Source organism: Equus przewalskii, chromosome X (assembly GCF_037783145.1).
Source record: "Equus przewalskii isolate Varuska chromosome X, EquPr2, whole genome shotgun sequence".
Taxonomy (NCBI): Eukaryota; Metazoa; Chordata; class Mammalia; order Perissodactyla; family Equidae; genus Equus; species Equus przewalskii.
This window is the reverse complement of record NC_091863.1, coordinates 66,381,553-66,395,809: the sequence shown is the minus strand read 5'-3', so window position 1 is coordinate 66,395,809 and position 14,257 is coordinate 66,381,553. Positions and strand designations below refer to the sequence as shown.

The 14,257-nt window shown below is 35.1% G+C and overlaps 1 protein-coding gene across 4 annotated transcripts in view; it reads left to right on the top strand.

The window, feature by feature from the left end:
* POF1B (POF1B actin binding protein) overlaps positions 1-14,257 on the top strand; it is a 75,658-nt gene that overhangs the window by 29,402 nt on the left and 31,999 nt on the right. For all 4 annotated transcript variants that reach the window (XM_008526814.2, XM_070603978.1, XM_008526812.2 and 1 more), the window contains exon 6: positions 4,985-5,167. In XM_008526814.2, the coding sequence (XP_008525036.1) occupies positions 4,985-5,167 (183 nt within the window). The remainder of the gene's footprint in view (positions 1-4,984; positions 5,168-14,257) is intronic.

Sequence of the window (14,257 nt, the reverse complement as noted above, 5' to 3'; positions counted from 1 at the left end):
TAAGGCTTATTTTTTGTGTATACTTTTGAATTATGAATATTTTAATAGAGCTAAAATGACATTCAGTTGTCTTCAGCACTTTATATCATCCTTAACTCTTCCAAACCCATTTTCTCATGTGAAGTATTATTGTCCCTGTTCTACTGAAAGGAAAACTGAAGTAGATATGTCAAGTCACGTAGAAAATTAATGGTAGAATCTGAACTTAATAGAGATAGCCCAATCATTTGTATGTCTCTTTTAAACAGGTGTCACAAAAATCACAATTTAAAAAATTATATTTGTCTTAATTTGTTTAATATGAAATGAATTTTTACATGAACAATATGCATAAACAGATATGTAAAATATTGCATACTGTAAAAGATCTAGAAAACTAAAGCTTCAAGTCGCATTTTAAAAATTCCATTAAGCTCACTTGAGAGACCAAGTCCAGAGCATAAAACTGCAGCAGGGGAATGGTAATTTCATGGCATCTAGGGTCCCCAGTCCTTCAAGCAGAGTTGTTACTGTAACCAGTAGAGGTTTCACATTTATCTGCTCAGTGGATACAAGCATGTCCAGTCCAGACAAAGTCTGGGACTTGTCTCTTGGACATTCTTGAACCAGGACAGTGTATTAGTTTCTTACGGCTGCTGAAACAAAGTACCACAATCTGGGTGGTTTAAAACAGTAGAAATTGATTGTCTCACAGTTCTGGAGGCCAGAAGTATGAAATCATGGTTTTGGCAGAGCCATGCTCCCTTTGAAGCCTCTAGGAAAGTAACTCTTCCATGCCTATCTCCTAGGTTCTGGTGGTTTCAGGCATTCTTCAGCTTATAGATGCATAACTTTAATCCTCCATCTTTCACATGGCATCCTCCTTGTGTGTCTTCCCATCGTCTTCCCTTTGTGCATGTTTGTCTCTGTGTCCAAATTTCTCCTTTTTATGAGGACATCAGTCATATTTGATTAGAACCCATTCTAATGACCTCATTTTAACTTGATCACCTCTGTAAAGACCCTGTTTCCAAATAAGGTCACATTCTGCGGTATTGGAGGTTAGGACTTTAATGTAGGTCTTTTAGGGAGCGCACAATTTAACCCATAACAGAGAGTTAAATAATATCAAATGAATTTTGATCACAAAATCATTTTCCTCATATACAAAAGAAACACTAAAATATATTAAATTCTCCTTTTTAATTTCCTTGGCATGAGAACGTCTTATTTTTATGAGCATTTATAGGTAAGTGTTATTAGATTCCTGAAACTAATACATTATTACTTATTTGATGCCCAATAAAAATGAAATAGAGTAAACTCTCAGAATCATAAGCATGCAAGTTTTTACGATTCTGGTCTCTTTGGAAAGCTGGATATAGTCTGAAGGATTTGGTATGGTATGTATTGAACACATATATTCAAGAGGACTGGCAAAATATTTCTGGACATTGTGATACCAAATAGAAAAATTTAGTCAAATATGTCAGTTCTTCAAGGGGCACTTTCCTCAAGCTATCAAATTATAACATTTGTCCTTTATCCAAGTGGACTGCCAAAACAATAAGTTTGACACATTTTAAATAGTAAGGAATGTTCAAGACACGTCATTTCATGCTGCTCTAGCTTCTTTTTTTTGAAGAGAATAAACAGATTTTGTAAATCTTGGTCCCTAGAGGAAAAGATTGAATATCCTATACATTATTACTGCTATGCATCTGGAACAATTTAAGAAGAATGCTTTTAAGGGAACACTGCTGCTACTGACTATTCACTTGAATATTTACTGTTTCACATCCATTTTTCTTATTAGTGACTTAAATGACTTGGGAATTTTGGAACTGCCATGGGAGACTGTCTAGGATAAAAGGAACTATGTATATGAAACAAACTACAACTTCTTTGACCTACTTGAGTTTCCTCAGTGGTAGGGATACAGTAGGACAAGCTGGATAAAGCCAGGGTCTGGAGGAACCTGCTTAATGTCACATGAAACTAGTTCAAATAGGACTAGCTCTTAAGAAATGGGATCTGTCCGAAAAAGATGTCTTTGTTGTGGAAGTGTGGTAAAGTGGCGCCAGTTGCAAGATAATTATCCAATTCACATGAACTTTACTGTCTTTTTGTCTATCAAAGAAGACAAACTATATGATAAATCAGAAATGTTTGATCTTTTCTACATTAAAAATTCAGCTTGTGGTATGCTTCAAAAGTATGAGTAACCTATGAATATCTTGCCATGGAACAAGAATTTTAGTAGTCAGATGTGAGAATCGAAAACTGAAAACCTGCTCAGACTTCAGTGGTACCAATAAGTGGTTCAGAGGCCAAATAGGCTCAGGGAAACCACGAGACACCCCAGATGGACAGACTGTCAGCATTCTATTCAAGAATCAACTGATAAATTAATAAAGAAAGATGATTAAGAAATGGGTTTTGTTTTCTTTATTGTCCTATGTTGATGTGTGCTTTCAAAATGTTTCCTAACTTTCTTTTTAAGGAACACATTAATTTTTTTGGAGAAATCCTATTTCAGTAGTGTACAAGCTCCCCACTGGGTGAAGGTTTTCTCAGACTGTCACTGACTTTATCCTAACCCAGTATGTGAAGGGATTTTGTAACATAATAGATAATACATTCACCCCCAAAATTTGTACAAAAGTTGCTGATAGTACACAGTTGGACTTCTAAACTGTAGACATTTTAGTGCTAGCATATTTTTAAAGTGAGTGAAATTTGAAAAGAGCCTAGAGAAAATGATTCTGTGAACTGATTCTATGACCTTTATTATCTAGATGTCTATCAAGGCAGTTTCTATTTGTAAAATGTATTTCTTTATATAGTTTTTCTTTCTTTAAAACTATTTTTGTATACATGAAAAGACAATTTGTACACATGGTAAAAAATTTCAAAGCATAAAAATTATAAAAAGAGAATAAAAATGTATACAGAGGAAAAAGACCCCTCTATCCTGAGCCTTCTGTCCTTCAGTTCGTCTTCCAAAAGTCAGTCACTCTAAAAGTTTTTTGCTCTATGCATTTAAAAGCAGTTGTATACGTTTGTAAATATACATGTATGTACATTTTTTAAAAAGTCACACAAAAAGGAGCATACTATAATCATTCTTATGCATCTTGCTTCTTTCATTTTAGTTTGAAAATTGTTACATATAAATGATTTAAAATTTGAAGTGCTTTATTTTATTAATATAGGTCAGCTTTCCACAGTCAAATGGAAATATAGCACCAAATATATACTTTCAAAGTTAATTGTATGTGCATGAATGTAGCATTATGATTAAAAATAGAGTATTTTTTCTTTGCAAACTGGCTTTCAGATGCCTGTTATAAATGTAGAACAATAACAAGATAATATAGGAAATTCAAGTGCAGATCTTCCTTGACTTATGATAGGGTTACGTCCTGATAAACCCATTGTAAGTTGTAAATACCCTAAGTCAAAAATGCATTTAATACACCTAATTTACCGAACATTATAGCTTAGCTTAGCCTACCTTAAATATGCTTAGAATACTTATGTTAGCCTCCAATTGGGCAAAATCATCTAACACAAAGTTTATTTTATAATAAAGTGTTGAATATTTCATGTAATTTATTGAACACTGTACTGAAAATGAAAAACAGAGCAGTTGTATGGGTACAGAATGGTTGTCAGTGTATTGGTTGTTTACCCTCATGACTGAGAGACTAACTGGAAGCTGCAGCTTGCTGCACTGTCCAGCATCACGGAAGAGTATCTACCACGTATCGCTAGCCCGGGAAAAGATCAAAATTTAAAATTCGAAGTACAGTTTCTATTGAATGTGTATGGCTTTTGCATCATCATAAAGTTGAAAAATCATAAGTCTAACTATAGTAAGTCAGGAACTGACTTATACCTGAAATCCCCCAAACTGAAATAACCAGATATATTTTCTTATTCTGTGCTCTATGCTTATCAAAAAAAAAAAGTCATGACAAATAAACAAGCAGATAGCAAACATTTAATTTAAAAACAAGTTCTAGAATATTTTGAGGACAGGACAAATTCAGCTTCATGCTTTGAAAGAAATCTGAGCTAGAAATCATGAGTTCTAGTCCCAATTTTGCCATTCATTAGTTGTGTCATTATAAATAAATCATCTCACTTCTCTGGACCTCAGGGTTTTTTTTCCACCAGCAGAATTAATGGGGGGGATGAAGATTAAGTTGATGATGACGATGACGACGATGATGAAATAATACGATAATAATAATAAATGTTTATTACCTACTTTGTACTAGGCACTTTATAAACATTAGTTCATTTACTCCTCACAGCAACCCAATGAGACACATACTATCTTCACTTTTACAAATGAGGAAACTGAAACTCATAACGGTTGCATATACAGTTTCCCAAGATCTCAGAGTAAGTGGTAGAATCAGTTAGAATCCATGTTTTCTGGACCTGAAGCTTCAGTCACTGTTTTCCAAACTTTTTTCTTAATTCATGCTTGATTTTCGTAAGCATAAGAACTTTGCCCACCCCCACTGTGATTCTAATATGCTTCCTGACATCGCAAATCACTACATTATATTATTTTCTAATTTTATATCTGTCTACATCTTCAGTATCATAGTATTATTATGTCATTAGATCCTGAAGTGCCTGTTGAATCATCAAAGAAGATTAGTTAATATTAATATTCATTATAGTGAGTGTTAAGTATAGTTGGAATATTAATTTAATCAAAGCATGAAATTCCCAGGCCAATTTAGGTAAGTATTTGGGTGGTCACAGCCGCCTGATCAAATAAAAATAGAATTCACTATAACTTCTTCCAATGGAATAATTTGAGAAAATAATATATCACTTACTAAAACTACACATCCTAGGGCTTGAATTATCTTGTGAAAGGAGATTTTAAATTTTAAAGTTTTAAAAATGAATTCAGTTGGCTTTTTCTTGATTAGTAACTTTTATTCTCAGTGACTGTTTTTGGCGTGTGTGTGTGTTTTAGGAATGCTATCCTCAGGTTCAATGCCATCATCACATTGTCCAACAGCCTCAGATCATCCATTGTCCACACTGTCAGCAATCCCATTCTAGCTCGCAAATCCAAACCATCACAGGAAGTGATTCAATTTCTATACATGCTGGAAATGAACTGTGCCGTGGTGGATCAAGCCAAACACATGAGCAGGTAAGATCAGTCAGCTGATTCTTTATAAAGCTGAAATAACGCTGTTAAATCCTTCTCACACCAGTGTACAGATACTCACATGAAATTTTCATCAAAATAAGGAGTAAAATCACTGGTATTTGTGTTTTGTTATGGCATTTTTAAAGCAAAATTTTCAACCTCTTCTCAGAAGACAAAATAATTCAAGTCTATTAATACATTAAATCTATGAGGGAAGTTATGAACTGATTAATGAATACCTAATTTTTAGCTGACTCTCAGTTCTAAAATGGGTCAAATGGTTGTGTGACATTACATATGTTCATGAGGTATGGTATTTAAATGAATGATGAATTGGAAATGTGATCTAAGATGATTGTAATGGTCACATTTCACGAGCTGGTAATTACTTCCTATATGTCTTCTTTGAAGATAAGGTATATTAAGTCAGAATATGTGTACATTTCATTGTATAGTACATCAGCAAAATAGAAACTAAAACTTAATTGCTAAGGAGAAATCTCTTGGGATACAATCGTCAGTGACTAATTTATGTTCTGTAGACTTTGGAATCTTGTAAACATCTGTTAAACAAGTGCTAAAGGAAAAAAGATTTTCTTGTATCCTGATAAAACTAACAATTATAATAGGAACAATGAGGAATCAGCCATCATTTGTATTTTTTCAGATCTTTTTTCCAATGAGGAATAACTTGCTCAAATTGACCTCTCTCATAGGCAACTCTCACTGAAAGAATAAGAAAAAATAAAGAAGGAGCCTGACCACATAAGAATTTGATTGTTTATATCAAATATATGTGAGATTATGTTTAAGGACTGAAACTCTGAAATACGTGCTTTGGCCATATTGGCCAAAAAGAACAACAAAATATTTAAAACCCAGGTTTCTCCAATCTAAAGAAGCCTAAAATTATCTTTTCTCTGAATATCATGTATGGAAATATTGGCCTCTAGAATTACTCTAAATCATGGTCCAGATGGTGTTGAATTTTTTACGTTAAATGGATTAGTAATAATCATTAAAAAGCTATTTTATTAGGTTAAATCATTTGAAATGATCGTTTTATAGGTCAAAGTTGGTCAAATAGCAACAATTTCATATGGTTTAATCTGATACTTAACTTTGCTTCAGTTTCCTCATTATAAAATAGAGAAACATCATCCATTTCTCACAGGATTATTGTAAGAATAAATTATGTCTTGTATGTTAAGCACTTGCCATTGTTGAGTGCTGATGGTAAATACTTAACAAACGGTAATTATTAGTTTTCAGTAGTAATTATTATTCATAAACATTACATCTTCATGCCAGGTACTATGAGAAATACAAAAGTGGGTAAGATATTGTCACATTTCTCATAGGTGCTTACTGTCTAATAGGGGAAAGTGGCAAAAACACAAAACATAATACAAAGCAAAGTGTTGTCTGTCATAAAAGAGGAAGAAGCAACATGCTTTGGGAACAGAAGAGAGAAGAAATTAATTTCAGCTGGGAGATCATGGAAAGCTTTGTTGAGAAGGTGGGAATTGACTTGGGCTTTGAAGAGTAAGCAGAATTTTCATATGTGGTATTGCCATGTGGCGTGGAGATGACATCCTAAGAAGAGGGACTCACATGAAAAAAGTCATAGATTTGGGAAGGTACATTTTGGGTTTCAGAAATAGTTAGTGGTTGGGTTTGTATGACAAGGAAGACATAGGATGAGGAGTACTAGAGTGTAGGGTTAAAATGATACATTAAAGACAGATCATGAGGTCCTTGAATTTTAAATTTAAAATTTTGAACTTTATTTGGTAGGTAATAGAGAGTGAGGGAAGGTCCTTGAGTAGGAAAATACCACACAGGTATGCTTTAGGAGGTAAATCCTAGCAGCTTTGTACAAGACAGATTGGTATATTAATTAATTTCCTTCTCACAATGATCAGATGAGGATGGTGTTATTGTTGGCCTTCTTGTTCAGATAAGGAAACTGAGGCTCAGAAAGGTTAAGTCACTTGGAAAGGCTTGTACAGCTAACATGTGGCAAAGCCAGGATTCATACATAGGTAGTCTGACTCCAGAGCTTGTTGAGAGTTCCCTCTTGAAGTTGTCAGTAATGTGGAGAGTCCGTGATCAATAGTGTAAACGTGAATAGAGCACTGGATTAAGAGTCTGACAGTGGTGAGGTATTGGTGGTATAACAGAGTGTGGACTAGCTTCAGGTTAAGAAGACCTGGGTTCCAGTCCCAGCTCTGTCCCTTTCAAGCTGTATGCTCTTAATAAATACCAAATCTCTCAAAAGTGTCCGTATCCATAAAATTTAGGTAGTAATGTCTACCTCACAGCGTTGATGCAAAGATTAAATGAAAATATACGTTGAAAGTGCTTCATAAACTATACAGTTTACAACATGAAAAAAATGCCATGGAGAAAGATTTGCAGAGAGAAGATTATTAGAAGCTATTTCAGTAGTCTAAGTATAAAACTTAAACTAGAATAACGACAGCAAGAATGGAGTGAGGGACAATTACCAGAGTTGGGAACAATATAACAAGATTAAGAATCTTGTCTGGTGGCAATGGTAATGCTACGATATCCTTTCACTAGCTTAGTACAATTAATAATATATTTGATCAGATTAGATATTGTCTATTTAGAAAATGAGCAGAGTTGGGTAACTAATATATTGCTTTCTATTTTATTATTCATACTTTAGTTTGAGATTCCGATTTAGCTTTGTTATAGACTGGAGGCTTTTGGTATAGATAAAATTTTTTCTTGTTTTTCAATATTTTATGAGGATAAAGTTGAAGTGCTGCTGAAAATAGAATAGTGTCCTGGGAAGCTTAGAGCTTGTAATTCCACTTGTATGGATAACATAGGACTGGACCCATTCCTGGTCAGAGTGAGCTCAGGGTTACCTGTTGTGCAGATCCCATGGACAGAGGCAGAGTGAGTTCTCTCACCTAGGCTCCTTCGTGTTTACACGTCTCTTCTACGTGGGTGGAAGAGTCTCTTTTCCAGGATAATAGAGCAGACGTAAGTTAGATTCTTTTAAAACTAAATGTTGACCCATTCTTAGTTTGTGTTCAGAGTTAAACTGTAATTTTGAGGTAGCATAATAAGATGGAAAGAATATAGATTTTCAGTTAAATTATCTGAGTTTATAAAACCTGATCTGCTGACCTGCATGATCTTAGCTAATTAACTGGACTGAACTAATTGACTTAACTGGACTGAACCTTAGTTTCCTCATCTATAAAAGAGGGAGAATCATACTCAATGTGCAGTGTATCATACAACAGGATTAAGTGAGATAAAATATGTAAAGTACCTCCCTTAGTGCCAAGCACATAGTAGACACTCAAACGAATGTTCATTTCCCTACCTTCTTCCTCCCCCAACCCCAGCCCTCAAATCTTTCAAGCACCAATATAAGACACTGGTTCCTATTGTAATGATATTTCTAAATGAAACTAAATAGACTTTAAAATGTTTTCCACAAAGCAAAAGGCATTAAAATATTTTTGAAAATCAGGTGTCAAAAAACCTGGTTTCAAAATATTTTTTATAAAACTAATTTATGTATGTTTTCCATGGTTCTCCCTAGAGACATCATCATTTTGGTTTCAAATTCAAACATCACCGATCACATTTCCTTCCCTGGGGACAATAGGAGTAACGTGCTATGATCATTTCCCTGCCGTTAGCAAGGAATAGATAACTTCACATATGTTAGTGACAAGGAAAAGCTCAGATGAACTCATTTTACAAGTTATCATACAGGTGGTGTTTATAAGAAAGACTCAATAATTATGTATATTGCGTGTGTAACTCTTTTCCACTTGGCTTGAGGCTTCCAAGAAACCTTTTGGAGTAAAGGGAACAGTCCTGCTCACTTGGATATTGCTATTGTCAATGGAAAATACTCCAATTTGTGATGACTTTCTTCTGTCATTTGAAAATTCATTTTTTGTCAACATCGAGACAGTACAAATCTTAGTGCCAGGTGCTTTTTCTGGCAAGTATCCAGGAAGCTTGCTCTAATGTTTATGTAACATAAGTCATTCACTAATGGTGGAATCTCTGGGCTGGTTAGCTCAATAAACTCAGCAGTTCTGCCTGTTCCTTCACCCATTAACATGTGGCTCAAGTCCCTTTCCATATTTACTGCCTTCTTCATCACCGTTATTGAAAATGGGTGTCTTTTGTGCAAACCTCTATCCCCTGCTATCCCTTCCAAAAATTTAATTCACATCTGTTTTGGGCCCATCTTTTCCCAGCACCACCCTTATCTGTCTCCTGCTACCTCCTGCTATGATGCCCTTTGAATTCTTGTTTTGTGGCAAACAAGAATTATTTATTTGTTCTTCTAAAAAGTACTTTTTATTTTTTTAAATGAAAGTAATGTATGTATATGGCTTAAAAGGTCAAATAGTACTAAAAGTCATATATAACAAACAGCAATTTCTTGCCCCAATCCTCTTCACATACACTTGATCCCCAGAGGCAACCATTTTCAACTCTTAGCTTTTTTTTTCCTGGTATTTACCTCCATATAGCTAAATAGTTTGTATGTACATATGCTGCTATTTCTTGATTTGTCAATGTTGTATATTATCTGTTTGGTTCTATTAATCCCCCATCCATCTGTTTCCATCCCTTCAATCATCCCAATATAGTTAAATCCCCATTTTTTTTTTTTGCTAACTCAATGTTTATATGATTATTGCTATGAAAGTATGATTTACTGCTGAACCAATTTGTGCACTATTTTGCTTCTTTATTAGTAGAACTATTCTTTGTTGGTGTTAATAATTCCTTTATTTTTTCATTTGTTTGGTTTTCTATGTATCTATTGTTAATTCTTTTCTCAGTAAAATTTTTCTACAGTCCAATGTTCCAGTTTTTGTTGATCAACTATCTACTCTCTTTAAAACCCTGCAATCCATAAACACCACCCTTCTTAGCTTGTATTTTTACTATCTACTGACCTTCTAGTCACTCTCCCCATCCTTCAACAATTTCATTGGCAGGCTTACAATCTTCTCTCCACTTCCCACTGACCCCCACCCTGGAATCATCTATGAGGAATTACCATTCATATCAGTGATCTCTCCCCTACTCTGCCCTCATGGCTCTTCATCACCCTCAGCTGCTTCATTTCTCTACATCTTCAGCCCTCATAGACTTTGGCCACTCCTTGAACCTCATCATCCCTTGAAACTGTTTAATCTGGAATGCTGAATGTCTCTCTTATCATCACTTTCTCACTTCACATCCTACTTTCTCATTCCTACTGAACCCTGCCCTCAACAAGCTCTCCAATTGTCAGTTCCAAGCTAGGCTGGTCTTCACTGTCAGCCAATTCAACAATGCTCTTGCTATAAAACCTTACAATTTTTGTTGCCTTCTCTGATTATTGTCTTCTCCTTGCTGGTCCCTTACTGTGGGTAGACTACCATCCACTTTCTCTGCCCCTATATTTTGATTTCTTTGTGTGCTAGAGATAGTCTACAAACTAGGCCAATTTAGTGTGGTACAGATTGTCTCTATCTTGCTGGATTGCCCATGTCGCTGGAGTCCTTTTAATTAATTCTAATTGTCTTGCTACCATGGTCTTCAATATCTAATCTTTATCTTTCCCACCCTCCTCACACACTGGGTCCCAGTTCTATTCTCTCCCTCTCCGCAGTTGGCCTTGCCTTCTACTGAGAATGGGCAGCGGAATTCAAATTTTCTTGTGCACCACAATCAGTTGGAAGGCTTGTTTAAATAGAGAGTACTGGGACCTGACAATTTGCATTTCCAAGTTCCCTGGTTATCCCAATGCTACGGTCCAGGGATCACAATTTGAGGTCACTATGTGAACTTCTTCAACGCCCCACTTTACTGAAAAATTTCTCGGTACTTTCAGCAAACTTCCGATTCTTTCAATTTTCAAGAATTAAGAATCTAACTTTGCCTTCAACGTGACTCTCTTAACAACACTACCATCTTTTTCGTTCCCTTCATCTACTAAATTCTAGAAGGAGGAAGGCATGCTCACTACTGCCATTTCCTCACTACCCACACATTTCTTAACACTTTGAAAACCAGATTCTAGTTTGAGCATGCTCCTGAAACTTCTTTTTTTTTTTTTTGAGGAAGATTAGCCCTGAGATAACTACTGCCAATCCTCCTCTTTTTGCTGAGGAAGACTGGCCCTGAGCTAACATCCATGCCCATCTTTTTCTACTTTATATGTGGGACGCCTACCACAGCATGGCTTTTGCCAAGTGGTGCCATGTCCGCACTGACGATCCGAACCTGCAAACCCCGAGCCGCCAAGAAGTGAAACATTCAAACTCAACCACTGCGCCACCGGGCCGGCCCCTGAAACTGCTTTTATTGACCTTCAAGTTGCAAATTCTACCTCCTTTTATTTGTTCTCATCTTATTCCAGTCCTATAGCATATGACGCTGTCAACCCATTCTATTCTTGATATTCTTTCTTCCCATTATGCTATACTGCTGCTTCTACGTTTTCTTCTGAGGCTGCTCTTCCATCTTTCATCAGGAGATCTTCCCCAGGGCCCCATCTTTGACCTCCTTCTCCTTTCTTACCCACTTTCCCTTGACTATATGATACGAAAGCTTGACTTCTGAGGCTTTTACATGGACACCGTTACATGATCACCTTTACATGGACAGCACCCAAAACTTTCCTCCTCGGGTCTAATACATCATTTTTAATGGACTAGTTGACATCTCTATTTGGCTGTCCTACAGTCACCTCCAACTGACCACATACTGGCTTTTCATTCTAAGCCCTCTATTTGTATTAATGATATCTCCAATGCCCTAATTACCAGACAAAATTTAGCACTATTTTTTACTTTTCCTCTCCTTCGCCATCCCACACCTAATCAGTTGTCATAGTCTGATGATTCTTTCTACATATAACCTCTCTCATATAGTTGAAAGTTAGGTTTCCTTCTTGTAACTTTCTTAGCATTTGGTCTGTGCCTCTCTTTATAGCCCTTATCAAATGGTCAATCTATTCCTTACGTTAAATTTATTTAGGTACATATCTTAGCTCTTCTAAAAAACCATAAAGTCTTTGAGAGAGGAGACAGTATCTTATGTGTCTTTTTTTCCAATAGTGCTTAGAACTATGCCTTAGACAGTGCTTAGTAAGTTCTTAATAAATGTGTGCTGAATGAATGAAAGAATCACGCTCCTGAGACCTTTTAAATCCTGCATGCGGCTTTTGGATATAGATGTTAACCTTTGGTGTAAGAAAAAAGTTAGAATATAAGATAAATTACATTAAAAGAGCTACTGCATATGTGTAGTAAGTTCTTCCATTGGCTTACCTTACATAAAGAAGTGGTTCCGTTCCTTGAATAAATTATATACTAAAGAATGGCAGAATAGAGAAATGACAGAGAAGTGGAGAGGAAGAAAAGACAGCAACAAAAGTATTACCAATAAGTTACATATTAAAAAATACATATTCATTTAAAATTAATTTCTTTGGTGTATATATATATGTGTGTGTATACACACACACACACATACACACACACACATATATATGTGTGCAATATATATATATATATATATATATATACTTATACCTGCCACTTCATTACAAAAAGGATTTGGAGTGGCTTAAGAGAACAAATAAGATGTAATAGAATAGAGAAAGAAATGTCAGGGACAGTGTAAATATAATGGAGGAATAACAATAGAAGGAAAAGAGAGTACACAGAAATGCAGGCCACAGAGTTCTATGCCATTAGCAAAACTGGGCTAAAAACTTAGCTCTGAGCTTTCTGGAAACATTAGAAAAAAATGTAAAACATGATTAGTAACATAATTCCTGTTGTCCATGAGAACAAGCTTCATTAATTCTTGATATTCACTTGTATTATAGGAAAATATTATCCATTTTATTTTCCAGTCAGAAAGAATAATTTAAGCTGTTACAAATGTTACAAATTCAATCACCTGTATTCATTATAAAGTAACAATCCAAGCCACCTACTTTTGTTTTCACTTGGTTGAGAGTGGAATAATCATCTTATTTTATAACATAATGTCAAAAGGTACACATACACCAAAAAGGAGTGAGAACAACCTTGGTTAGGTCTTAATAAAGCCCATTTCAGTGTGCTTTATTAAAGCATCTCTTCCAACTAGTGCTTTTACATTTATTATACTTAATATTTAGCCCCAGTTACATACTTTATTATAAACAACTTCTTCATGACTTACCTTGCAACAAATGTTTACTTAACATCTACTGTATTCAGGCCCTGGGCTAGGTACTAGAATCAAAAAAATACATGAAGACGATGTCTCTACTCTCAGGCAGCTGAGAGTCTTGTGGAAAATTTATAGTCATCTTCCACGCCTATCATTATTCCAATAGCCAATTGTCCATATGTCTTAAGTTAAATGAGACCATTATTTATGTAATGGTTTTGCATTATGGCTTAACAATTTACCAAAATATATGTGATATCTACAGCAACTTCATAAAATAGGTATTAAATTACCTGTATTTTACAGTTGAGGAAACTGAGGTTCAGAGAGGTTATGCAGTATGCAGCATATGTAACCTACAGCTAGGAAGCGGGAGCTCCGCTTTTGGCTCCAATTTCCATTCTTTCTTCATTGAAACACTTTGCTGCCTAGCTTTACTCACATAGAAAATTAAATTAGGCCTTTATTTTTAAGAACAGAACTGTTGTTATGAGTAAAGTTTTCATTTTAGAAGTGTGATTATTGTAAAGTGCATTCAATTCAGTGACAGCATTTATTGAAAATCTTCTACGTACCAGGTACTGTATAATGCAATATTTCTTTACTAAAATATCTATGGAGGTTAAAAATAGCAGTGAGGATTTTCAGAACCTAAAATTCTGACACTTTCTCTCCTGCTAGGATTTCTTCTTGTCGTACAAAATAGGAAGAGAGCAATTATTTCTTTTACCCTATTAGCCAAATAACGCTGGTACCTAAAATGCATTTAATTTCACAGGGATTAATGACCACTTGATTAACTATGGTTTCAATCAGTCTGACAGCTATTAAATGTCCCAAATCAAAGCAAAATTAATG